Source organism: Petromyzon marinus, chromosome 20 (assembly GCF_048934315.1).
Source record: "Petromyzon marinus isolate PM22_M1 ecotype Great Lakes invasive population chromosome 20, UKy_Petmar_22M1.pri1.0, whole genome shotgun sequence".
Taxonomy (NCBI): domain Eukaryota; kingdom Metazoa; phylum Chordata; class Hyperoartia; order Petromyzontiformes; family Petromyzontidae; genus Petromyzon; species Petromyzon marinus.
Window position 1 is genome coordinate 6,275,900 of NC_133686.1, and position 26,260 is coordinate 6,302,159.

General features: G+C 44.8%; 2 protein-coding genes across 6 annotated transcripts in view; both read right to left on the minus strand.

The window, feature by feature from the left end:
- The window catches only part of LOC116944170 (protein SSXT-like), a 36,286-nt gene extending 21,620 nt beyond the window's left edge, over window positions 1-14,666 (minus strand). Inside the window, exon 1 of one of the 5 annotated variants that reach the window (XM_076068267.1) lies at window positions 14,147-14,666. In XM_076068267.1, the coding sequence (XP_075924382.1) occupies window positions 14,147-14,263 (117 nt within the window). In that variant the 5' untranslated portion in view covers window positions 14,264-14,666. Of the gene's footprint in view, window positions 1-3,897; window positions 4,018-4,157; window positions 4,405-14,146 lie in introns of those variants that run through there. The other 4 variants (XM_032957661.2, XM_076068266.1, XM_032957662.2 and 1 more) reach the window with 4 other exon arrangements.
- Window positions 14,667-16,663: 1,997 nt separating this feature from the next.
- FAM210B (family with sequence similarity 210 member B) lies at window positions 16,664-26,131 on the minus strand. Its single transcript, XM_032957658.2, has 4 exons — window positions 24,486-26,131; window positions 21,448-21,565; window positions 21,172-21,347; window positions 16,664-20,367 (listed from the first exon to the last, which is right to left on the minus strand). Exons 1-4 carry the CDS (start codon window positions 24,794-24,796, stop codon window positions 20,151-20,153), a joined length of 822 nt encoding a protein of 273 aa, XP_032813549.2. The 5' UTR covers window positions 24,797-26,131; the 3' UTR covers window positions 16,664-20,150.
- Window positions 26,132-26,260: the final 129 nt, after the last annotated feature.

Sequence of the window (26,260 nt, forward strand, 5' to 3'; positions counted from 1 at the left end):
CCCCCAGATTTATAAATGATGCTGAAAACACTGCTGTCAGTTCAAATTCATGTCAACGAATGTTATGACGATCGCTTGTATACACACATAAATAGGTGGGTTGTCAGGTACATACATTAGTTTATATTTTTAAAAGGAAGTTTTAAGCCTATTTTTACAAGTGAGTGTTTTGTTGTTGCAAGAGATGTCTGAAATGAAATAGAAAAAAATATATAATCACTTTAGAGAGCACAACATTTATTACACGTAACATTTACAACCAACACATGATGGCCAGCTCTGAAGTGTCATTACAAGTGAGTGTTTTGTTGTTGCAAGAGATGTCTGAAATGAAATAGAAAAAATATATATTATCACTTTAGAGAGCACAACATTTATTACACGTAACATTTACAACCAACACATGATGGCCAGCTCTGAAGTGTCCACGCTGTGCTGAGCAGCACGTACACTAAAAGGGACTCCTGTACAATACCAACACGAATGTTTCATTTTAATCTGCACTTGGCCTCTGCGGTGCCACTACTGGATACTACTGATGTAGAAAGTCATTGCAGTGGCTCTGTAAACTAACAGATGACAGATGTATGGAGACAACAGTTCGGGTTATATAGTACTGCACCATATACGCTGTTACCCATTATTATTTAACGGCTGAGTCTGTATACAATCAATATTGCGTTGGAGAGAGCCCCAAATGTTTACATGGAGTGCTCTTGACAAACATTTTTTCAACTCAACAGCATGTATTTAACAAGCCTGACTGTTGAGACTCACATATCTTGTCAACCCATAGGGTTTACCCGTATTGCTGCACAGGGAAAATTAGTTTTCAGGTACAGAAGGCGTACAACCATTTCAATACGTAGTAAAAAATGTGTCTATTTGTTTGTGTTTCTCCCTTGTGATGGAACTTTCTAGGATGAACGTTGAGATTTATAAGGGGCACGGGGTGACCAATAAGGTCTGAATTGTTCTGCAATAAGGTAGACACTGATAAGGGGTTGACAGGTATGACACAGCAGGTAGGCTCAAACCAAACGCTGCTTGATATGTCTGAATATCCAATATGCTGATGGATTGAACACTTTTATTTATTCAGTGGAGACCAAACGTGGTTCTGCTTATACTGTTGTAGACGCTTGTATTCGAAATGTTCTACACCGACAATGTTTGTTAAACGAGTGTGGGGACAACAAGTCATAAATTTGCTGCGGCTGAAAACCCTCAAATCTAACAAGAGTTTAACCACCACCAATCATCGCCACCAAGTCCATCATGACAGAAGAGGTGGTGACGTCGTGCCTTTACAAAGCAACGTTACACATTCATGCGGAGGGAGCTGGTAGGAACGTTGGGTTGCTCGGTCAATGGCCAGGGTCAACGGCGGCACCACGTGGTGTATTCCGCACAATATGCCCGACTGTGAGGGCGGGCACAAGCCGGCGTGAGTAGGTTAAACGTTGAGTTTTATAAGGGCACCACGGGGTGACCAGCCCCTCCCACCCAGCCCCTCCCTCCCCTCCCTCCCCACCCAGCCCCACCCCCCACCCACCCAGTATCAATCTCTTCCATTACATTAGAATTATTAAGATGCACCTTGCAGTGTTTAATGTGCCCACCACTGCGTAAGTAACCCATGAAGGTACCGTGTTAAATACCACTACTACTAAACGATATCAAACACACAGGTTCTGGAAATCGTTATATAGTAGCAGCACACGTGTACAAAAACAAGCAAAAGCCGGGATGTAAATTTCAGTGCCCCAATGGCACTAACCCCTGCAAGCCACAATAACGTGCATGCACGTCTATACTTTCGATGTTTGGTGTTGCACCGTTATTATGTCGTTTAGGTACAATAATTGGCCTAAGGATGTTATGTTTAATGTGTACATGTAAACAGCCATTTGTCAATCCACTGCTGGATGAAGTTCTCCATCCGCGAGAATGTTTTTTTTAAACGAAAGATTAAATATTCCACATACATCACGGTTGAAATATACGAATTATCATTCCTCGTCGTCAAATTGTGTGGCTCTGATCCGTCAACAGTATCGCCTATCACGCAAGTGGGGTTAAACAAACTCATCCGTGGAGTTGGGGAGGCCTTCATCTAGCAGCGGATTGACAAAGTGCAACACATCACGACTGGTACCACCAAACAGGACACACACACACGTAAACCCACTGCACACGAACCACACACACACACACAGTAGCCCGTTAATATACATTCAAGCCAAAAATAACACGAATCCTTGCAAAACACATTAAACACAAAAGCATAAAATCCAGGCTCTTGCGTGTAATGGCCTGGGTCCAAAGTGTTTAAAATCACCGTGAATGTGGACATTTAAAGGATATGCAACTGTGGGTAATGCAGTTTGTATCATTTGTGCTCACACGTGTAATGTTCTGTGCATGTTACAGTATTGTAGTCTCAAGCATCAGCGTTAGTACAACACTGGTACATGTAAAACACGTGTTAGTACTACACTGGTACATGTAAAACACGTGTTAGTACAACACTTGGTACATGTAAAACACGTGTTAGTACAACACTTGGTACATGTAAAACACGTGTTAGTACAACACTAGTACATGTAAACACGTGTTAGTACAACACTAGTACATGTAAACACGTGTTAGTACAACACTAGTACATGTAAACACGTGTTAGTACAACACTAGTACATGTAAACACGTGTTAGTACAACACTAGTACATGTAAACACGTGTTAGTACAACACTAGTACATGTAAACACGTGTTAGTACAACACTAGTACATGTAAACACGTGTTAGCACAACACTAGTACATGTAAACATGTGTTAGTAAAACACTAGTACATGTAAACACGTGTTAGTACAATACTAGTACATGTAAACACGTGTTAGTACAACACTAGTACATGTAAACACGTGTTAGTACAACACTAGTACATGTAAACACGTGTACATGTAAACACGTGTTAGTACAACACTAGTACATGTAAACACGTGTTAGTACAATACTAGTACATGTAAACACGTGTTAGTACAACACCAGTACATGTAAACACGTGTTAGTACAACACCAGTACATGTAAACACGTGTTAGTACAATACTAGTACATGTAAACACGTGTTAGTACAACACTAGTACATGTAAACACGTGTTAGTGCAACACTAGTACATGTAAACACGTGTACATGTAAACACGTGTTAGTACAACACTAGTACATGTAAACACGTGTTAGTACAATACTAGTACATGTAAACACGTGTTAGTACAATACTAGTACATGTAAACACGTGTTAGTACAACACCAGTACATGTAAACACGTGTTAGTATAACACCAGTACATGTAAACACGTGTTAGTACACTACTAGTACATGTAAACACGTGTTAGTACAATATTAGTAGTTCATTGGTATACATTATGTAAACACGTGTTCGTGTATCCATATATGAAATAACGTGTTAGTGCGGTAGTGTTATATGTAAAAAAACATGTAGGTTTAGTACTGTACTGCATATGTAATCACGTGGCGTTAAGTATTATACATTAAATGGAAACACATGTTAATTAAATTCAGTCTTAGCATATGTAACACATTACCAGCACTGTACACGTAAACGCTACATCACAACACCGTGTACAGTCGTACACGTGTGAGCGTTGTGTGCAAATGCCAACGCACGAATCGCTGTAGTTACAAATTGCCGGTGCGTGTACACACACACACACATACACACTCCAGTACAATACATACACGGACACATGCACCACGACGTTCAATCGACACACAGCACGAAGTCCGATAATACAATCGCACAAAAGTAAGCCCACGTTCCCGAGGCCACGACACCCACACCACTACCACCACTACTACAGCAGCAGCACTGTACCCATGTTAGCAGCCATCTGCCCGCACCACGGGGATTACCAATGGCGTCCACTGCCCAGCACGACACAAAACAACAAGACCACCCCACACACACAGACCACGGCATGTTGGGTATGGTGGGAAACAAATGGGGTGGTTGTTGTTGTTGTAGTGATGTTGCAGCATGTATGCCCCCCCCCCCCCATTCAACACCGAGCCAGCCCCCCTCCAAAATACACCACCACCACCACCCACACCACCACCCATGCCCCGCTTGCTTACCCTCTGAATGGAACTGCTGTAGTACGGCTCTCCGGGAGGACCCAGGCCAGTGTTGGCCGAAGGGACACTTCGCACGTCGTACTCTGTAGCCAACATGGCCGGGTCCACTCTCAACTCCTCTTATTATTCTTCTCTATCTCACTCACACACAGACACGAGCAAGTCTCTCGCTCCCTCCTCTCTCTCTGTCTGTCCGTCTCCTTCCCCCGAGCAGCAGCAGCAGTCAGGCAGGCTGTCTAGGCTGCTATGAGGCAGCAGCAGCAGCACCCCCTACCACCACCACTACCCCCACCCCAACCCACTCCAACCACAACCACCACCACCACGAAGCCTCCTCCTCCCCGCCGCCGCTGTGGGCGAGTCTGGGGCTGTGGCTCCTCTCTGCTATCTTAACGGGGGCACGGCACTCTCAAGGCCGAGCAGCAACACAGCAACAACGTCTCAGGGGCCACTTGCTTTGGGGTTTGTGTATAAATACCACAGAGGCGGAACCTGTCCGTGTAACGCCCCTCCACCTCCTCCTCCTCCACACACACAACAGTAACACCACACACACAACAGTAACACCACACACACCACACGCACAACAGTAACACCACACACACAGCAGTAACACGACACACACCACACACACAACAGTAACACCACAGTAACACCACACACACAACAGTAACACCACACACACAACAGTAACACCACACACACCACACACACAACAGTAACACCACACACACCACAGTAACACCACACACACAACAGTAACACCACACACACCACACACACAACAGTAACACCACACACACAACAGTAACACCACACACACAACAGTAACACCACACACACAACAGTAACACCACACACACCACACACACAGCAGTAACACCACACACAACAGTAACACCACACACACCACAGTAAGACCACACACACCACACACACAACAGTAACACCACACACACAACAGTAACACCACACACACAGCAGTAACACCACACACACAACAGTAACACCACACACACCACACACAACAGTAACACCACACACACAACAGTAACACCACACACACAACAGTAACACCACACACACCACACACACAACAGTAACACCACACACACCACACACACAACAGTAACACCACACACACCACAGTAACACCACACACACCACACACACAACAGTAACACCACACACACAACAGTAACACCACACAAACAGTAACACCACACACCACACACACAACAGTAACACCACACAACAGTAACACCACACACACAACAGTAACACCACACAGTAACACCACACACACAACAGTAACACCACACACACAACAGTAACACCACACAGTAACACCACACACACAACAGTAACACCACACACACAACAGTAACACCACACACACAACAGTAACACCACACACACCACACACACAACAGTAACACCACACACACAACAGTAACACCACACACACGACAGTAACACCACACACACCACACGCACAACAGTAACACCACACACACCACACGCACAACAGTAACACCACACACCACACGCACAACAGTAACACCACACACATCACACGCACAACAGTAACACCACACACACCACACACACAACAGTAACACCACACACACAACAGTAACACCACACACACCACACACAACAGTAACACAACAGTAACACCACACACACAACAGTAACACCACACACACACAACAATAACACCACACACACAACAGTAACACCACACACACAACAGTAACACCACACACACAACAGTAACACCACACACACCACACACACCACACACACAACAGTAACACCACACACACCACACACACAACAGTAACACCACACACACCACACACACAACAGTAACACCACACACACAACACATACAACAGTAACACCACACACACACAACAGTAACACCACACACACAACAGTAACACCACACACACAACAGTAACACCACACAACAGTAACACCACACACACCACACACACAACAGTAACACCACACACACACACAACAGTAACACCACACACACACACAACAGTAACACCACACACACCACACACACAACAGTAACACCACACACACAACAGTAACACCACACACACAACAGTAACACCACACACAACAGTAACACCACACACACCACAGTAACACCACACACACAACAGTAACACCACACACACAACAGTAACACCACACACACCACACACACAACAGTAACACCACACACACAACAGTAACACCACACACACCACAGTAACACCACACACACCACACACACAACAGTAACACCACACACACCACAGTAACACCACACACACCACAGTAACACCACACACACAACAGTAACACCACACACACAACAGTAACACCACACACACAACAGTAACACCACACACACACACAACAGTAACACCACACACCACACAACAGTAACACCACACACACACAACAGTAACACCACACACACAGGCACTACACATAGGATATGCGTACAGAGAAGTGACTGTCTGTGCCTGTCCTAGAGAATTCATGTGCATGTTGTCACGATTGTTGTATGTTATGGCCAGATGCATTGTGTGTATGTGTACTATAGTGCACATAGCCTGGTACAAGCGCCGTGTTGACGTTACCACCACTTACTGGGGAATGGCGATCGTTGTTATTGTGTCCTATATGTAAAGTACTGTAGTATTTTGTCTTGTGTGTGTACATACATATATACACACAGGCATTGGCTAGGACAAGCAAATACTCTATGTACATACACAGTAGTGACAGTACACATGCATGCATTGGCTCGGGCATAAAGTGCTAAAACTATTAATATGCTTATTTAAAAGTGATCATCAGGAAAAAAAACATTTAAAATTTAATTCTTATCAGGCCCCATGGTGCTGAAGTGCAATCTTCAACTCTTTACGTCCTATTTCAGTGCTATGAAGGGCCATTGTCCGAAACGTCGCCTATGATATATATTTTATTCCTTGCAAGGCCGCACGAGTGTGTTGAGTTATTTGTCGCGAAACTATTTTATGCATACAATATAAACACTGTACAAGAAGGTCATGGAAACTCGCAAGTTAGTTTATACAAGCTGGCAACGCACACATTGACTGGATATTAAAACAAATACTGGCTCAGACAATGACACGTAAAATATATTCAAACATGCAATGCAGAGGTGACAGTTCATTAGCAACTATCAACACATGTACACACCGCAAATATGTGACAGGTTATACAAACTCGTAACACATTTACACAAAGAAACACACGAACACTCATTTACAACATCTACATTCACACAGTTACATACAATCCAAAAAGTCTGCCAAAATACACGTGTAGTATAACCACACTCACCACTAATACACACTAAATTATTGACACTGGCCACACACACAACAAGCTAGGCAGTAACACAACAACAACAATACACACCACCAACACAAACAGTATTAATTACACCCAGCGCCTACACACATTACACAAACACCTACAGTCCGTACAAATTAGCAGCACACACAAGACAGCAAACCAACACAATACTGACGAATAACAGTTTTACTGGTAGGGGCTGGGTGGGGAGGGGCTGGGTGGGGAGGGGCTGGGTGGGGAGAGGCTGGGTGGGGAGGGGCTGGGTGGGGAGGGGCTGGAGGGTGTGGAGGGTGGGGAGGGGCTGGGTTGGGAGGGGCTGGTCACCCCGTGGTGCCCTTATAAAACTCAACGTTTAACCTACTCACGCCGGCTTGTGCCCGCCCTCACAGTCGGGCATATTTGCGGAATACACCACGTGGTGCCGCCGTTGTTGACCCTGGCCATTGACCGAGCAACCCAACGTTCCTACCAGCTCCCTCCGCAGGAATGTGTTCTACCGACATACACACCCTGCTACACACCTTGCACGCTAAACATACAAATTGGCAACATACATTCACAATTGACCACACACAAGCAACACAAATGCACCAAAAATATCCTGTACACACACACACACAACCATTACTTATTATTATTAGCCATGCATTTTCTAAGACAATAACACATTCCGGTAAACATGCAATGTTGGGCCAACGTTGGACAATGTTGGGCCAACGTTGGTTGGCCTTGGGGCAACGTTGGGCCAACGTTGGCTCGTGTTGGGGCAACGTTGGGCCAACGTTGGCTGGTGTTGGGCCAACGTTGGCCAACCGACGTTGGTTGATGTTGGGCCAACGTTGGTTAACGTTGTTTACTCGGGATGCACCATTGACCCCACTACCACTGGACAATGGCTTAAGAGAGGAAGGAGTGGAAGGACATTGGGGGAGGCCTTTACCCAGCAGTGGGGAGTCACAGTCTGACACCTTATAGCACCAACCCTCACACACAGCAGAGTTCATCATACCCGTCAACACCTTATCAATACCCTCACTTATTACAGACCAATTCAGACCTTATGGGTCACTCCGTGCCCTTATAATTCTCAACGTGCATCCTACAAAATCCTATCACAAGGGAGAAACGCAAACAATTAAGACAAAAAAAATTGAGACTTAATTTCCCTGCACAAGAATACGGGTAAACCGTATGGGTTGACAGGTATGAGAGTTGGTCCTGTACGTGTACTTGGCAGTGCCACAGGGTACCACCCACACATGACAGTGCAGGAACATACAGTGAGGGAAAAAAGTATTTGATCCCCTGCTGATTTTGTACGTTTGCCCACTGACAAAGAAATGATCAGTCTATAATTTTAATGGTAGGTTTATTTGAACAGTGAGAGACAGAATAACAACGAAATCCCGAAAACCGCATGTCAAAAATGTTATAAATTGATTTGCATTTTGGTGAGGGAAATAAGTATTTGACCCCCTCTCAATCAGAAAGATTTCTGGCTCCCAGGTGTCTTTTATACAGGTAACGAGCTGAGATTAGGAGCACACTCTTAAAGGGAGTGCTCCTAATCTCAGCTTGTTACTTGTATAAAAGAAACCTGTCCACAGAAGCAATCAATCAGATTCCAAACGCTCCACCATGGCCAAGACCAAAGAGCTCTCCAAGGATGTCTGCGACAAGATTGTAGACCTACACAAGGCTAGAATGGGCTACACGACCATTGCCAAGCAGCTTGGTGAGAAGGTGACAACAGTTGGTGCGATTATTCTCAAATGGAAGAAACACAAAAGAACTGTCAATCTCCCTCGGCCTGGGGCTTCATGCAAGATCTCACCTGGTGGAGTTGCAATGATCATGAGAACGGTGAGGAATCAGCCCAGAACTACACGGGAGGATCTTGTCAATTATCTCAAGGCAGCTGGGACCATAGTCACCAAGAAAACAATTGGTAACACACTACGCCGTGAAGGACTGAAATCCTGCAACGCCCGCAAGGTCCCCCTGCTCAAGAAAGCACATATACATGCCCGTCTGAAGTTTGCCAATTAACATCTGAATGATTCAGAGGGCAACTGGGTGAAAGTGTTGTGGTCAGATGAGACCAAAATGGAGCTCTTTGGGATCAACTTAACTCGCCGTGTTTGGAGGAGGAGGAATGCCGCCTATGACCCCAAGAACACCATCCCCACCGTCAAACATGGAGGTGGAAACATTATGCTTTGGGGGTGTTTTTCTGCTAAGGGGACAGGACAACTTCACCGCATCAAAGGGACGATGGACGGGGCCATGTACCGTCAAATCTTGGGTGAGAACCTCCTTCCCTCAGCCAGGGCATTGAAAATGGGACGTGGATGGGTATTCCAGCATGACAATGACCCAAAACACGCGGCCAAGGCAACAAAGGAGTGGCTCAAGAAGAAGCACATTAAGGTCCTGGAGTAGCCTAGCCAGTCTCCAGACCTTAATCACATAGAAAATCTGTGGAGGGAGCTGAAGGTTCGAGTTTCCAAACGTCAGCCTCGAAACCTTAATGACTTGGAGAAGATCTGCAAAGAGCAGTGGGACAAAATCTCTCCTGAGATGTGTGCAAATCTGGTGGCCAACTACAAGAAACTTCTGACCTCTGTGATTGCCAACAAGGGTTTTGCCACCAAGTACGAAGTCATGTTTTGCAGAGGGGTCAAATACTTACTTCCCTCATTAAAATGCAAATCAATTATTAACATTTTTGACATGCGTTTTTCTGGATTTTTGTTGTTGTTATTCTGTCTCTTACTGTTCAAATAAACCTACCATTAAATTATAGACTGATCATTTCTTTGTCAGTGGGCAAACGTACAAAACCAGCAGGGGATCAAATAATTAAGTTTTCCCTCACTGTATACGCAGCCACACAACCTTTTGGCCTCGGCAAACGCACACACACACACGCGGTTGTATGCACATCGATTGCTCACACATCCTCCCTCCACCACCACCACCAACAACAACCACCACGCCTTCTTCTCAAAACACTCAGCACGTACAAGGGCGTTCATAGCGCGGCAAGCTACACACACAGACACACGGCCCTCGTTACTGGTGTAGACACACACACACGTGCGGTGACCCACGCACGCACAGATTTCACGTGGACGATTTATTTCATTGTGGCAACACCGCTGCGCCCGTCCGAAGAGAAGCCATCCGTGCACACCCCCCCACCACCACCACCAATCCTCTTCTTTCTCTCACCAGCGTGTGCACACCCCCATTCATTCTCACCAGCGTCCCCTCCCCCCAAACACGATTCAAACACCCACCTACCACCACCACCCACCCACCTACCACCACCACCCATCCACCTACCACCACCACCCACCCACCTACCACCACCATCCACCAAAAACCTACCCACCACCACCCACCAACCATCCCTGCATCCTCCCCACACCCACAACCTCATCCCCTCCACGTACATGGGGCCAATCTCCCAACACCCCCCACCACCACACGACGTCCCACGTCTCAAATCACTAACACGCAGCCCCTCTGCAACCACTACAGTATATATATAAACCCCCACCACTAAAACCACTACAGTATATATAAACCCCCACCACTAAAACCACTACATTATATATAAACCCCCACCACTAAAACCACTACAGTATATATAAACCCCCACCACTAAAACCACTACAGTATATGTAAACCCCCACCACTAAAACCACTACAGTATATATAAACCCCCACCACTAAAACCACTACAGTATATATAAACCCCCACCACTAAAACCACTACAGTATATATAAACCCCCACCACTAAAACCACTACAGTATATATAAACCCTCACCACTAAAACCACTACAGTATATATAAACCCTCACCATTCTAACCACTACAGTATATATAAACCCCCACCACTAAAACCACTACAGTATATAAACCCCCACCACTAAAACCACTACAGTATATATATAAACCCCCACCACTAAAACCACTACAGTATATATAAACCCCCACCACTAAAACCACTACAGTATATATAAACCCTCACCACTATAACCACTACAGTATATATAAACCCCCACCACTAAAACCACTACAGTATATATAAACCCTCACCACTAAAACCACTACAGTATAAATAAACCCTCACCACTAAAACCACTACAGTATATATAAACCCTCACCACTAAAACCACTACAGTATATATAAACCCCCACCACTAAAACCACTACAGTATATATAAAAACCCTCATCTCTAACCACTACAGTATGTATATAAACCCCCACCACTAAAACCACTACAGTATATATAAACCCTCATCTCTAACCACTACAGTATATATAAACCCCCACCACTAAAACCACTACAGTATATATAAACCCCCACCACTAAAACCACTACAGTATATATAAAAACCCTCATCTCTAACCACTACAGTATATAAAAACCCACACCACTAAAACCACTACAGTATATATAAACCCTCATCTCTAACCACTACAGTATATATAAAAACCCCCACCACTAAAACCACTACAGTATATATAAACCCTCACCACTAAAACCACTACAGTATATATAAACCCTCACCATTCTAACCACTACAGTATATATAAACCCTCACCTCTAAAACCACTACAGTATATATATGAACCCTCACCACTAAAACCACTACAGTATATATACCCCCACCACTAAAATCACTACAGTATATATATAAACCCCCACCACTAAAACCACTACAGTATATATAAACCCCCACCACTAAAACCACTACAGTATATATAAACCCTCACCACTAAAACCACTACAGTATATATAAACCCTCACCACTCTAACCACTACAGTATATATAAACCCTCACCACTATAACCACTACAGTATATATATAAACCCTCACCACTCTAACCACTACAGTATATATAAACCCTCACCACTCTAACCACTACAGTATATATAAACCCTCACCACTAAAACCACTACAGTATATATATAAACCCTTACCACTCTAACCACTACAGTATATATAAACCATCACATCCTCGCTGCATCCATCCACAACCTCGCCCCCTCCACCCGCCATACGAATCGCAGCATCCCAAAATCCTCCCTCCCTACATCCATACCCCCCCCCTTCCCCCCACAAAACACATAACTAAATCCTCCCTCCCTACATCCACACCCCCCTGCCCCCCACAAAACACATCACAAAATCCTCCCTCCCTACATCCACACCCCCCTGCCCCCCACAAAACACATCACAAAATCCTCCCTCCCTACATCCACACCCCCCTGCCCCCCACAAAACACATCACAAACTCCTCCCTCCCTACATCCACACCCCCCCCTGCCCCCCACAAAACACATCACAAAATCCTCCCTCCCTACATCCACACCCCCCCTGCCCCCCACAAAACACATCCCAAAATCCTCCATCCCTACATCCACACCCCCCCTGCCCCCCACAAAACACATCCCAAAATCCTCCTTCCCTACATCCACACCCCCCCTGCCCCCCACAAAACACATCTCAAAATCCTCCCTCCCTACATCCACACCCCCCTGCCCCCCACAAAACACATCCCAAAATCCTCCCTCCCTACATCCATACCCCCCCTGCCCCCCACAAAACACATCACAAAATCCTACCTACATCCATACCCCCCTGCCCCCCACAAAACATCACAAAATCCTCCCTACATCCACACCCCCCCTGCCCCCCACAAAACACATCACAAAATCCTCCCTCCCTCCCTAGATCCACACCCCCCCTGCCCCCCACAAAACACATCCCAAAATCCTCCCTCCCTACATCCACACCCCCCCTGCCCCCCACAAAACATCACAAAATCCTCACTTCCTACATCCATACCCCCCTGCCCCCCACAAAACACATCCCAAAATCCTCCCTCCCTACATCCATACCCCCCTGCCCCCCACAAAACACATCACAAAATCCTCCCTCCCTACATCCACACCCCCCCCCCCCTGCTCCCCACAATACACAACACAAAATCCTCCCTACATCAATACCCCTCCCTGCCCCCCACAATACACATCACAAAATCCTCCCTCCCTACATCCACACCCCCCCTGCCCCCCACAAAACACAACACAAAATCCTCCCTCCCTACATCCATACCCCTCCCGCCCCCCACAAAACACAACACAAAATTCTCCCTCCTTACATCCATACCCCTCCCGCCCCCCACAAAACACATCACAAAATCCTCCCTCCCTACATCAATACCCCTCCCTGCCCCCCACAATACACATCACAAAATCAATGCATCCATCGCCCCCCATCACCCCCCCCCCCCCATCCACCTCCCACCAACAACATCCCACAACCGAATTTCACTCAACACCACACATCTCACCCCCACCACCACCATCCACCCAACCCTCTCCCACCTCCTCCATCCATCTCCTCTCATCGAAAGAAAAAAAATCACACCCAGATCCACCACCATCTCCAAACCCCAACCTATCACCCACCCACACCACCACCACCCCCAATATACACCTCCCACATAACCTATCACCCAACCCCCTCCAGCAACATACATCTCACATCCCCTCCCCCACAGCCTCTCACCTTCTGGATGCTCGCCTGGCTAACCTCACTCTTGCTTCGCTGCTGCTGCTGCTGTTGTTGCTGCTGCTGTTGTTGTTGCTGCTGCTGCTGCCGGGATGCGACAAACGCCAGGGACATGGCTATCTGCTCTGTCTGCTGCTGGATTTGCTTCTCGAAGTGATGCTGCTGTTGCTGCTTGCTGTTGGTGTGTGTGTGTCTCTCTCTGTCTCTTGTGGTCTGTCTGTGTGGTTGCGAGAAAGACCACCGACAGACCAGGGCTGAGAAAATAGAGAGGGGAAATGAGCCTTCGTGTTGCTTCTGCTGGCTGATTTTGCAGCTGGTGATGGTGGTTGGTTGTGTGGTGGTGGCTGTTGAGGATGGAGCTGTGAATTCAAGGCACTAGGGTTTTCATCTTTTCAGAGTTACACCCTCCCCTCTGCCGCCCGGCTTGGCCCATCTCTCGCACTCCTCCTCCTCCCCTCCTCCTCCTCCCCAACAAATACGGACACTTTTTTTCTCTCCCTCTCTTCTCTTATATCCGGCGGAGGCAAGGCGCCTCCAAGCGGACGATGGCGCTCACCGTGTCTCCCAAGGCAATTAAAGGGATCCGGTGACAAAAGGCAGAGCGGGAGAGAGAGAGAGGGGGCGTCTTCAAGTCGAGTCGGTCCCGTCCGTGAAAAAAAATAAAAAGCCCTCAAACGCAATGTCCTCCCCACCCACCCATCCACCACCACCACCCCCACCACCCCCACGCCCGTGTGTAGAATATCTCGACAATTTCCCCTCCTCCTTCTCCTCCCCCTTCGCCCTGCAGGGTGAGTGGTGCAGTCCGCTCAGCCCCCGCCCAGAGGGCGTCCGTCATAGGCGGGCGCAGACTTTGCGCAGCAGCAGCAGCACGTGTGCTCACATTTAGCAGCAAGGGAGAAAGAATGCGAGGAGGAGGAGGGGAGGGGAGGGACCGCGTGGTGGAGCTGCATAGACGCATACTCTTTGGTTCTATTGGGTAAAGTCACGTAGGTAAAAAATAAAATAACAAAAATCACGACGTTTCGGCCACAGCACAAGCTGCCTTCATCAGGTGAAGGGACGAGACTGTCTGGAGGACAGCGCTGGAGTGAACAAAGCCACGCTCAGATCACGACCTTTAAACAGTCTCGTCCCTTCACCTGATGAAGGCCGCTTGTGTTGTGGCCGAAACGTCGTGATTTTTGTTATTGTATTTTTTACCTACGTGACTTTACCGAATAGAACCAAAGAGTATATGGATCCTTGCAGTCACGAAAGCTTCAAATCTCAAAATGAACGCGTTGTTAGAATGTACTGGGTGGATGTATCGGGACGACGTTTCGGGCAATGGTCCTTTGTTAAAGATGCCTGCTCTGAAATGCTATTGCCCCTCTTTAGAGCAATGTGCACCACGTGTGCACGACTATCAACGCATTCCCTAAATTTTCTAGGTTGTGTGGGATATGTATGTATGCATGCATTGCTTTGAACCAGATCATTAATCGATTCATAAAAATTATATTAATAAAGATTCAACCTGCAATGACCAGCATGGTGAAGTATGTTTAAATAACTCCCCACAAACCATTCAGCTGCGGATTGACAAATTACTGGACGTTTGATATATGCAAATGTGATTCAAAGGTTACATCTGGACTCGTGCAATGAATTAGAAGCGAGATATTACAGACAACATAACAGTAGCCAATATAAACGAGACTACATATGCTACAAATGCGATCTGCAATACACTTGAAAGCATACACAAAACATCGATTTGTATTTTCTTCCATGGAACATGGAATCGTTACCCGAAACCATGACAATTCATGGATCGGATAAGAGTGTACTTTTATTGCAGTGTTTGAGATTGGAAAGTGATGACCGGAGTGATGCTTTGTGATTTTTTTTTATATGTCGCGCACAACACACTGGATAGACATTGGAGAATATAATTTAGTGTCACTCAAATATTAGTGTTTTTTAAAATCTTCATATAGGACCCAAATATGTAGTGATCATATGGAAAGTCACAATTGCACATCATAGAAATTAGCACATTGGAATACGTTTTGCAGAACCGAGTGTGACACAAGACACATACCTGCCTTCTGTCCAACAAAGTTACTTGTCTGCGGCTGTGTATGTGTTCTCCTCCCCTTTGCGTGGGGTTTTTTTTCCAGGCATTTTGCTACATTTTCAAATTAATTGGTAAAATATCCCCCAGTCTATTCATCTACTGAGTATGTAATTGATTGCAACCCACTATTTTACATAGCCCTAGATAAAGGTCTCCCCATTCCACGATGATTATGGAGGTCTTTGACTATATTTTATGCTTATCAGTGCGACTTGGTTAAGTCAGATGTTAAGTGAAAGGGCACAGGACTAGTTCCGACATAACTCGTCACTGATATTAGCCCTGTCCAAAATCGAACTTAAATATCCAGGTTCACAGCACAAAGTGCAAACCACTGAGCCACACCACTCCACAAGTTACAAGTAATATATATACGAAACAACAACAAAATGTACGTAATTATTTTAGAATGTTTTATTTTAAATTCGATAACTGCAGTGTTAACATGACTGTCAAGTCAATAACTCACCACTGCATGTTAATATTGATTTTATGTACACATTTCTTCACAATGGAATGGAAAATAAAAAATTATGCTGATGTAACAAGTCACAAGAGTCGTTTCCATCATTTATCTATCCTGCAAGTACTCAAGTCCAGTTACTACTTGCAGGCATAGCTTGACCAAAGAACATTCGGCTGAGATTATTGTCATCGCAGATTCGTAGCAAGAAAAGTGGTCAACTAACCTTAACCCCAACCCTAAATCCTAACCCCGAAACTCTTAACACCAAACCGCTAACCCTAAAGTATAATGCTAACCCCTAAACCAGTGGTTCCCAACCAGTGGTCTGCAGATCACTGGTACCACGCAAGATCGTGGAAAGTGGTCCATGGAACTGTTGCAGATACAAAAACATTCACAAAACACCAGAATGTATACTTCGTGGTGGTCCGAGAGAGAAATGTGAGGGTTGAAAAGACCAGCAAAGTTGGACACCACTGACCTAAAACCCGAATGTTAAACCCTAACCTCTTACCCATAACCCAAACATGCCAACTCTAACCCTAGACTATGAGTTAGCACTAACATCTTAACCCCTCGTGCAAACTAAAGAAGCGTCAACCTGTAATAATTCATCAACTAAAACCCAAATTCTGTGATTACACAAAAATCGTGTCTCTGGTTCCGTGGTTTATTTCCCCATTACTTTGGAGACAGTTGGCACTTCCAAGAACATATCTATATCAGGTGCAGTGCAAATGGCTCAGTACAGTACTGAGGAGAAAGCACAAGCAGCCAACATTAAACATTAAAACCATGATCACTGGATTATTCAGCAATGTGCAGCAGGACACATTTCACAAAATGTTACAAGCCATATGCACGAGGTGTCAAAAATCACCACAAGAATATGTGTTATTTTTGTCAATATAAAGTACTGCATGATATTTTTAATTGGAGAAAATGGGATAGATTCACATTTCTATGAAACGGTGGAAACATCACTTTAGTATTATCCTGCATTGCTGGTATTGGGTACATTTGCTTGTTTTGTCCTAGTAAGATTCAAAGAACATTCACCTATATGTAATAATTGCACCCTATATCCATTATCATTTCACTGATATTCCACATACACAAAGGAAAATCATATATACTATTATTAAATAACAGGCATATTCACTTTAAACCAAAGGGCCTGTTTTAGCATAACAATACATATATGTATTACGTGGTATATAATGTGGTATATTATATTACACTGCAATTTAATTTCATAAGCGTGGTTTTAATTCAGCTTTAAAGACTAATGTATATTCAGCCATGATCGATCCACTGCTGGATGAAGGCCTGAAGTCACCGCCACCCTTTGTGGTCATGTGATGCAACAACCCACTCAACACTTGCATATAATGAAATCTTATTGCTCCATCTCCATGGTGGATGTACTTTGTTCTTTTGGCTATTTTCACCCAATGGCCTCATCACTTCTAATAACGTCTTACTCAAGCCCACTTAGAATTACCAGTTAAGTACGTGTTCCTCTTTCCATCTCAGTGTAATCCCATCTCTCCACGCTTCTTGGCACTCTGCAAAGCTTTTGATACATCTTCTTCGTCAGTGTCCATGTTTTAAATAAGTGTCCAAGAAATGGTCGCACAAAGTGCATTGGCGGGTGTGCTGTTCTTGGGCCGTGTAGTCCATGGGCTGTGTAATATCACGCGTAAGTCAACGACATTTGACTGCATCGGTCCCAGCTGAAGCAATATGCTTGCTCAATTGGCGGACCAAGCCCAAGAACACAGGCCAATCCAGTGTGCACAGTGGACCATCAACCACTAAATTATAGTATGCACATGCCAGCATTGCATGCAATGTGCCCTTGTCTTTATTTTGTAAAGTCTTTTCTCCATCGACGTCATCCTAATTGTGTTATCGGTGTCAGGGAGCAGTGTATTAGAAAATAGTCTGCAGAATGACATATTATAGAACTACTTAAGAAATCTCTTCAAGTGACCTTTAATCCACACTAGAGTGCATCACTTCCCACACTCCAGTCATGCTGGTCACATGACAGGAAACCCTGTTATTAATTATCATAGTAGGAATTTATCCAAATTAGTATGAAGCCAAAATTCACGTGGTGTTTTTTTGTGCAGCCATTGGTGACCAGGCCCAGTCCATAAACGTTGGCGAACCCAACGTTATCTCGAAAGCTCTCTTTGAGTACTTTAATATATTAACGCACAATGTATATGCCTTGCTTTTATGCCATCAAAAGTAATCATATTACAGGCAGATGACATCATATATGAAATGCTATTGTGCTTTCAATTCAATTGGCTAGGGCAATTTGAAGGTTGTATGTTACGCACACAAATAATTGTTTATTCTTTGTCACCTTTGCCATCATTTATAAGACAATAAAATAAAACATACAAGTGTGCATTTCAACCAAGCATGAGCTGTCTCAGCCCACAGGTTCTATTTTCCCCAAAGTACTTTAAAGGTAGTGATCAGACCACTGTTTGGTCACCTTTCATCAACCATGGGGGCCCAGTGTGATGTCTTATGTGTTTTCCAAGTTGACATGCATAACCGCACTGTTGGCCTGTCCCATGGTTGGTCATGGATAGGTTTTGTATACAAGACGCATGGCAACTTTGCAATATTAGTTTGATTAGGCAAGCCGCACCCAGCTGATGAGATTAAAAGTCAAAACCAGTCCAGAGTTTACCAGCCAGAATATATTTGTCCAAAAGTACCATTGGTTGATGGACTTAAAAGCTGCTTATTTTTTTTGTATGCAAAAGAAACACTGTTCATTGTTTTATTACTACAAACCCACAGTTTTGTAACAATATGAGGGCCCGCTTAGTAAATTAATTACAGGCAATGTTCACATTAAGATTTTAGCTAAAACATTGGCCACACAGTGACCTACTTTGCACCTTCTTTACACCATCTGTAAAGTCTTCTCTACAAAATAATTAATCAATTGCATCTAACTAATAAAACACAGACTTGCACATGAGCCATGCACTACATCCTCCAATCTCAGTAGGGTTGCCACTTATCATGCTTTTCCCAGGATCATCCCATTTTTGAAGCAGCTGTTCAGGGAAATATTTTACAGTCTTCCCAGGGCATTAAACATCCCTGCTTTTGTCAGTTGCTTAATAATTCACCACCGAATATAATCAATTGACAATTATTTCTCCCCTATTCCAGTACTGTAAGATATCTTACTTCCATGATATATCCCAGTGTTTCGCACCTCAGAGGTAGTAACCCTACATCTCGGTGAGAAAGAAACAAGCAATGCAAAACAAAAGTCAACAAATATGGGAGCCCTCATACTTAAGGTGCCATCACAGTGGTTGGCAAAAGACGGTCGGTCAACGCGTGTGATGGGGGCCTGTTGAGCAACATCCTCAGGGCTTGGGGACAGGTGGGCGGAAGAGGCCGACCCTCCGCAGGTATCTCACGAGCAGCGGCACGGACACAAGCGTGATGCTGATGCGCGCCGGCGCCATCACCTTGTGCATGGCGTAGGCCAGCACAAACGTGCTGGTACCCGTGGCAGCACGCGAGCTCAAGAAGGCTTCGCCAACGCCCAGCTTCCGCAGCAACGCCTCCACGTCCAAGCCACTGCACGCGGAAACATCACACCATGCACATGCAGCGGCGGCGCAATAATCCAGTGTTCATCTAGCCAGAATATTAGTCTTTTTAATCCTAAAAAGTAAACGTTTTTCACTTATGTGTTGGCAGTGATGCACAAGCGTGAATAACAAAAATGCAGTAACCTAAAAGGAAATATGTATATTAATTTAGGCAAGGTTTTGGGCAAAAGCCAGCTTTTATTAAGGGCCATAAAGGAGGGTTATTGCCTGAAACTTTCCGATTATATATATTCCCCTTTTATGGCAGTGTTATTGACTAATGTGTTGAGGATTTTTAGTCAGTATTTCTGTATTCTATTATAAGTATGTAATCATGTATGTATGCCCTGTGTATGCACCATGTAGTGAGTGCCCTTTTGCTTGGTGCTTGATGCCTATGTGTGTCCAGTGTACATACTGAACTCCACCATGCACACAACATAAGGTGGGAGACACCACTACACACACAATAGCATATGGACACAACTGGATCACCAGAAACACAACACACACAACTGCATTCATAACAACATGCAAACAACAGTACGCTCCCACCACTACACACACAATCATACACAAGGCCACGAAACTCACAAAAACAGTACGTTCACAATAAACTGTACGCACACAACACCATTACACATAACACACCACCCATACAATAATACTATAAAGCACATCACACACGACACAACTACACAACACCACCACATATAGCAACATCATACACTCGACACACATACAACAGCCGGAGGGAGCTCCAAACGGAGCTCGCAATCGTCAACCGCACCTAGACACGGCGAGGTAGCAGATGCCGAGAGAGACGAGTGAGATTGATATGTGGAACACAACTCCGACTGCACCATACTCCTTGAATACGCGCTTCAGCTGCTGTGCTTTGCTGGGCGTTCCAACCGACTCCGCGATGGGAGGGTCTGGCTTCTTCGTGGACCCAGCCGCCTGAGCCTGGTTGGAATGAAATATAAAATAAGACATTACTCTGTATTCGTCATTGGTATGCCAAATACGGTATTCATGATAGCCATGCAAAAGGGACCCCCATCACCTGTTGGGCGGCCGTTCCAACTGCTGGCTTCTCAGCCACCTCTCCACGCTGTGTGGTGAAACCACGTGCCCATAGCCGAGATTGGGCTCCCATGGGTGTGCCAGCAAGGCCTGCCATCCTGGGAAGACAGAGCCCACAAAACCATGTCATATTGTCCAAATTATTCATGGTCAGTGTCACAGAAACCTGGTAGCTGGGTTCCCAGCAGCAGTCTCTGGCAATCAGCTCAGGAAAATTACACCACTCCAAATGCAAATTATAAGACCAGCCTACTGCTGACTTAATTTTTGCATAGTACAGTATAAATTCATTGAGTAAAGGCTCCCCCCTAATTAGTCTGGTTTCAAGATTTGTTTCTGTATTTACATTTTCAATTAAACAATAAAAACTCGCAAGCTAAACAAGTGTAAGCCTAAATTTTGATTGAAAGCTTTCATGACTGCAGGGATTCATATTCTTGGTACTTTCAGTAAAGTCACATAGAAGGGAAACAATAAAATATTATTTTATTGAAGGGAAACAATAATATATTATTGTATTGTTTCCCTTCAACATGACTTTACCGAAAGAACCGAGAATAAGTGTAAGCCTAGTTAAAAGACTGCTTGGGAATACAGTTCCATGGTTCTAGGCTTGGACCGATTGGTGGTCAAGAGATGGTCGTAGAGCAATTTATCGCACCCATTTGTGTGGGGCTTCGAGCATCATCCCCTCATTTTCGTACGGTGTCTTCTGGTACTTTCGTCCTCACACTGGTAGAACACTCATTCGTGGAATTTGCTCAAGAGTTCAATTTAGAATCTTCTGAACAAGAGAGTATTTGGCTTCAGTAAAACCTTCCCTACCGAATGGGAATTAATATTAATTGAATGAACATTTTACCCCTTGAATACTCAGACAGTTGTATTACTATGTTTGATGTTATATTACAGTTAAAACACACACTTAGGATATTTATGTATTGTATTATTATGCACGTTTACCCAGGAAAGCCTCCTCACTGAGTCTCACGACTCTTTTTCCAGGAGAGTCCTGCCAAGTTTTAGCAGTCAGGAGGCAATGCTTCCCATGTGTAATCCCAATTGAGTAATTGGGCACCTAATTGGTAATATATTATGCCACACGTGTTTTTAGGCGTGATTGTCACCAACATTAGATTTTTTGGGTGTAAAGCCACGTCTTACAAACTTTATCAAATATCCGGTAGATGTACTAAATGCTGACACCGAGGACAATCCAACTATGCAGAGTGCAGTGCAGCACAATATGGGACCTTTCTTGCCAATATCGACATATAAGAATAGGGTCTTACCCTTTCTGGCAATAAAACAGTTGTTGTTAAGATGTTAAAACACCAAACAGAAACCTTTCGCAAGGAATCCTGTCTGCATTAACCACACACAGTGGTGAACATGTAAACGAATAATAAGGATGGAGTGATGCTGCACGCCTATGCTCATCGCTTCCACCAATCGAACCACTCTGACCAGCCTGGTCAAGTATGGTCAAGTAACCCTTATCGTGTTTTTGTATTGTTTGTTGTTGTAGTAACTTTTTGACCCGCCCCCCACTGGACATATCCAAAAAGAGCTTCATAGCTCATCGGATTTCTCCAGGATAAAGAAAGTTTCTGATTCCGAGCCCCTCTCGCACCAACCACCACCAACCCACACGGCGTACGGTCGCCCTCATCCAGCAGTGGATTTACAAATAGCACTTGCAACGTGTACACATCTAATAGCACACAAACAAACCAGCAGTGCCTGATGTAGGTAAGAAGGGCCATAAAGCTTAATGTATGTTGGTGTACGGTGCTTTTTTCAGGAATATTTTGCTGTTTTTTTCATGAATTTTCTGTTTTGCACAGTCACACACAGTCACTTTAAGATGTTTTTCTTGTTCGTGTTAATTTTGTGTGTGTTGTGGTTGCACCCGATTCAAGAGCCGAATGCAAAAAAAAACAGATGACATGCCACGTTATATAAGTATAAGAGTGCAGAAACGAAAACGGAAAGTGTCAAATATGGGCCCAAAACAAACAAACTAAAAATGTGACAGCCCAGACGCTGGACTGGGTTTGACTCAGTGGGGGGGGGGGGGGGCAATCGGCCCTCAAGTCACGCAAAAAGGCTTCAAATCACCGAACACTGCTTCCAATGTGTGCATCAAGCGAGGCACTTCAATTGTACACCGTCGGTGCCCCGAGTAGTTCGCCGTGAGAAGCCGACGAAGACACGGGACCTCTCTGTAACCCCGTCGCGAGTAACCCCTATCGAGTGCGTTGAAGATGAATCAAATCATCATTAGACCTCCTTTGACGGCACCAAAATGTAATAATAGGATTTTTCCCCCTTTTCTCTGGCAACAAAACTGAAACCTTTTTACAAGGATTCATGTTATGATCCTGGACCAATCAGTTTCAAGGACAATGCATATATTATCATAGTATGTTTTTTTTGTTTGCATTTTGACTGCAGATATTGTGGTTAATGCAGACATGAATCCTTGTAAAAAGGTTTCAGTTTTGCCAGAAAAAAGGGGAAAAACCCTATTATTACAAATAGTAATCAAATCGTTTCTATTGGAGTGTGGAAAAGTGCCTCCTCATCCAGCAGTGGATTCACCATCTCATGCCACGTGTGCCGCATGCCAACCCTGGTGGTGCTGTGTGCGTCTGTCAAAAAATGTCGTGCAGTATTATTATTAATACATACAATAATACACATGCAATAATATACATACATACAATAATAAACATACAATAAACATACATACAATAATATACGTGCAATAACACACATACAATACACATACATACAATAACACACATACAATAATACACGTACAATAATACACATACATACAATAATACACATACAATAACACACATACATACAATAACACACATACATACAATAATACACATACAATAACACACATACATACAATAACACATACAATACACATACATACAATAACACACATACAATAATACACGTACAATAACACACATAATACAATAACACACATATACAGACCTTGGCGCTATCGACACGGTCCACCACCACCACGTCTGTACATCGGCCGGGCTGCCCCGCGCCGCGTGGCTCCCTCGCCGCCACGGCCCTGCCGCCGGGCGGGCGCGTCCGGCGGCGGGGCCTCGCAGCGAGCCCCCCGCGATGTCCGAGGGCAGGGGGTGGCCCCCCAACGCGTGGCCTGATCGCAGGGGGTGGCCCCCCCACGCGTGGCCTGATCGCAGGGGGCCTCCGCGAGGCCGGAGGCACTGAGCCACCGCGGCGGCCTTTACGCCGCCGCTACTGCAGCAGCACCTCGTCCACAGCGGTGACATTGTTGTTTTTTGGTCGGCACCAACAACAACAATAATAACAACAACAGGAACAACCCCCCTCTCCCCCCTCCACCGTTTCGCGCTACGGTGTCGTGTGTGAAAGGGGTAAAGTTAAGTTGATTTTGGTTAGCGCCGAGATGTGTGTACAATTTACGCCGCGGTTACGCAAGCGACGACGACACCAGAGCAAACAAAAGTTAACTCAGTAGCGCCCTTTGGCGACCCTTCTTGGAACATCCAAACTCGCCGTGCTTTTCATTGTTCGAGTTGCGATTTGCGTCGTTGACCCCGGCTTTAAATTGCTGAAGCTAATGGGCCTTTTTGTTGCAGTGTTGTTGGCAATGCTGCAGGTGGCGTCACAAATGCACAAATGCACAAACTCAGAGAGAGAGATATCTTCTCAGCTGGCCACCATCGTCACCTTGGTGGGTTACAATGCCAGGTTTTTACAACCTTACGTCCATAAACCGAGTTTCTCAAGCACATACATGTCAGCCCATGTGGTTTACCCAGTATTCTTGAACAGAGAAATTGAGTTTTCAGCTCCATTGTTTCAATACGGGCACATTTTTTGTTGTCTGTTTGTGTTTTTATAACCCTTGTGGTGGCACTTTGTAGGATGAACGTTGAGATTTATAAGGGGCACGGGGGTGACCAAAAAGGACTGAGTTGGTCTGTAATAAGGTAGGGGCACTGATAAGGGGCTGACGGGAATGCCAGCAGAGTGAGATGATGATGATGGTGGTCTCTGCCTGCTCACCATTGGCTGCATACAAAACAATCACCGAATCACATTTACGTTTGAATGTCCGCTTAATTTTGGCTAAATTCTACGCAGCTCTGATAACTATGGGTTTGACAATTATGTATCATGTGCAGAGCTGGTTGGGTAAGTGCCGCCGTCCAATGTGTGGACCTCAGAGGTAGTTCTTCTTTGGTTCTTTCGGTAAAGTCACGAAGAATGAGAATAAAATAATAAAATAAAACAATAAAATTCTCACGACGTTTCGGCCACAACACAAGTAGCCGTCCTCAGGTGAAGAAACAGGACAAGTCCAGAAGACAGCGCTTGAGTGAACCCTGTCAAACTTGACAGCGTCTTTTAAGCTGTGTGGGAGGAACTCAGAGGTAGTTCTTTGATAACCACTTTTGTGGGCCTTTCTCTAGTAAAGAGGGTTGTGCTGATACATCTCATGCTGCATCTCATGGCATGAAACAAAAGGCGCAATCAGACGAATATTTGGGGATAGGTGACGACAAAACTCTCAGTAAAATGTCGTTTTGACTTCATGCTTGGACTCGTCACTCGTGAAAACCTTCCACATTTCCAGAGACCTAGGTTAAAAACAAAACAGTATTAAAATGTTGACCTCCCAATGTTGTATCTGTACGTGCATAGTCGTGTTGTCGATCCATTTCTGGATGAGGGCCTCCCCTCACTTGTGCAGGTTGTGAGGGTTACTT

What these genes read in the sequence shown, in the direction of transcription:
- FAM210B (XM_032957658.2), bottom strand. Translation starts at nt 24,796, where the DNA reads ATGTCACCGCTGTGGACGAGGTGCTGCTGCAGTAGCGGCGGCGTAAAG. An exon ending in TTGGAACGGCCGCCCAACAG is followed by an intron (nt 21,348 to 21,447) that starts GTGATGGGGGTC and finishes CATTCCAACCAG; the next exon opens with GCTCAGGCGGCTGGGTCCAC. An exon ending in TGCTACCTCGCCGTGTCTAG is followed by an intron (nt 20,368 to 21,171) that starts GTGCGGTTGACG and finishes TTCCGCGTGCAG; the next exon opens with TGGCTTGGACGTGGAGGCGT.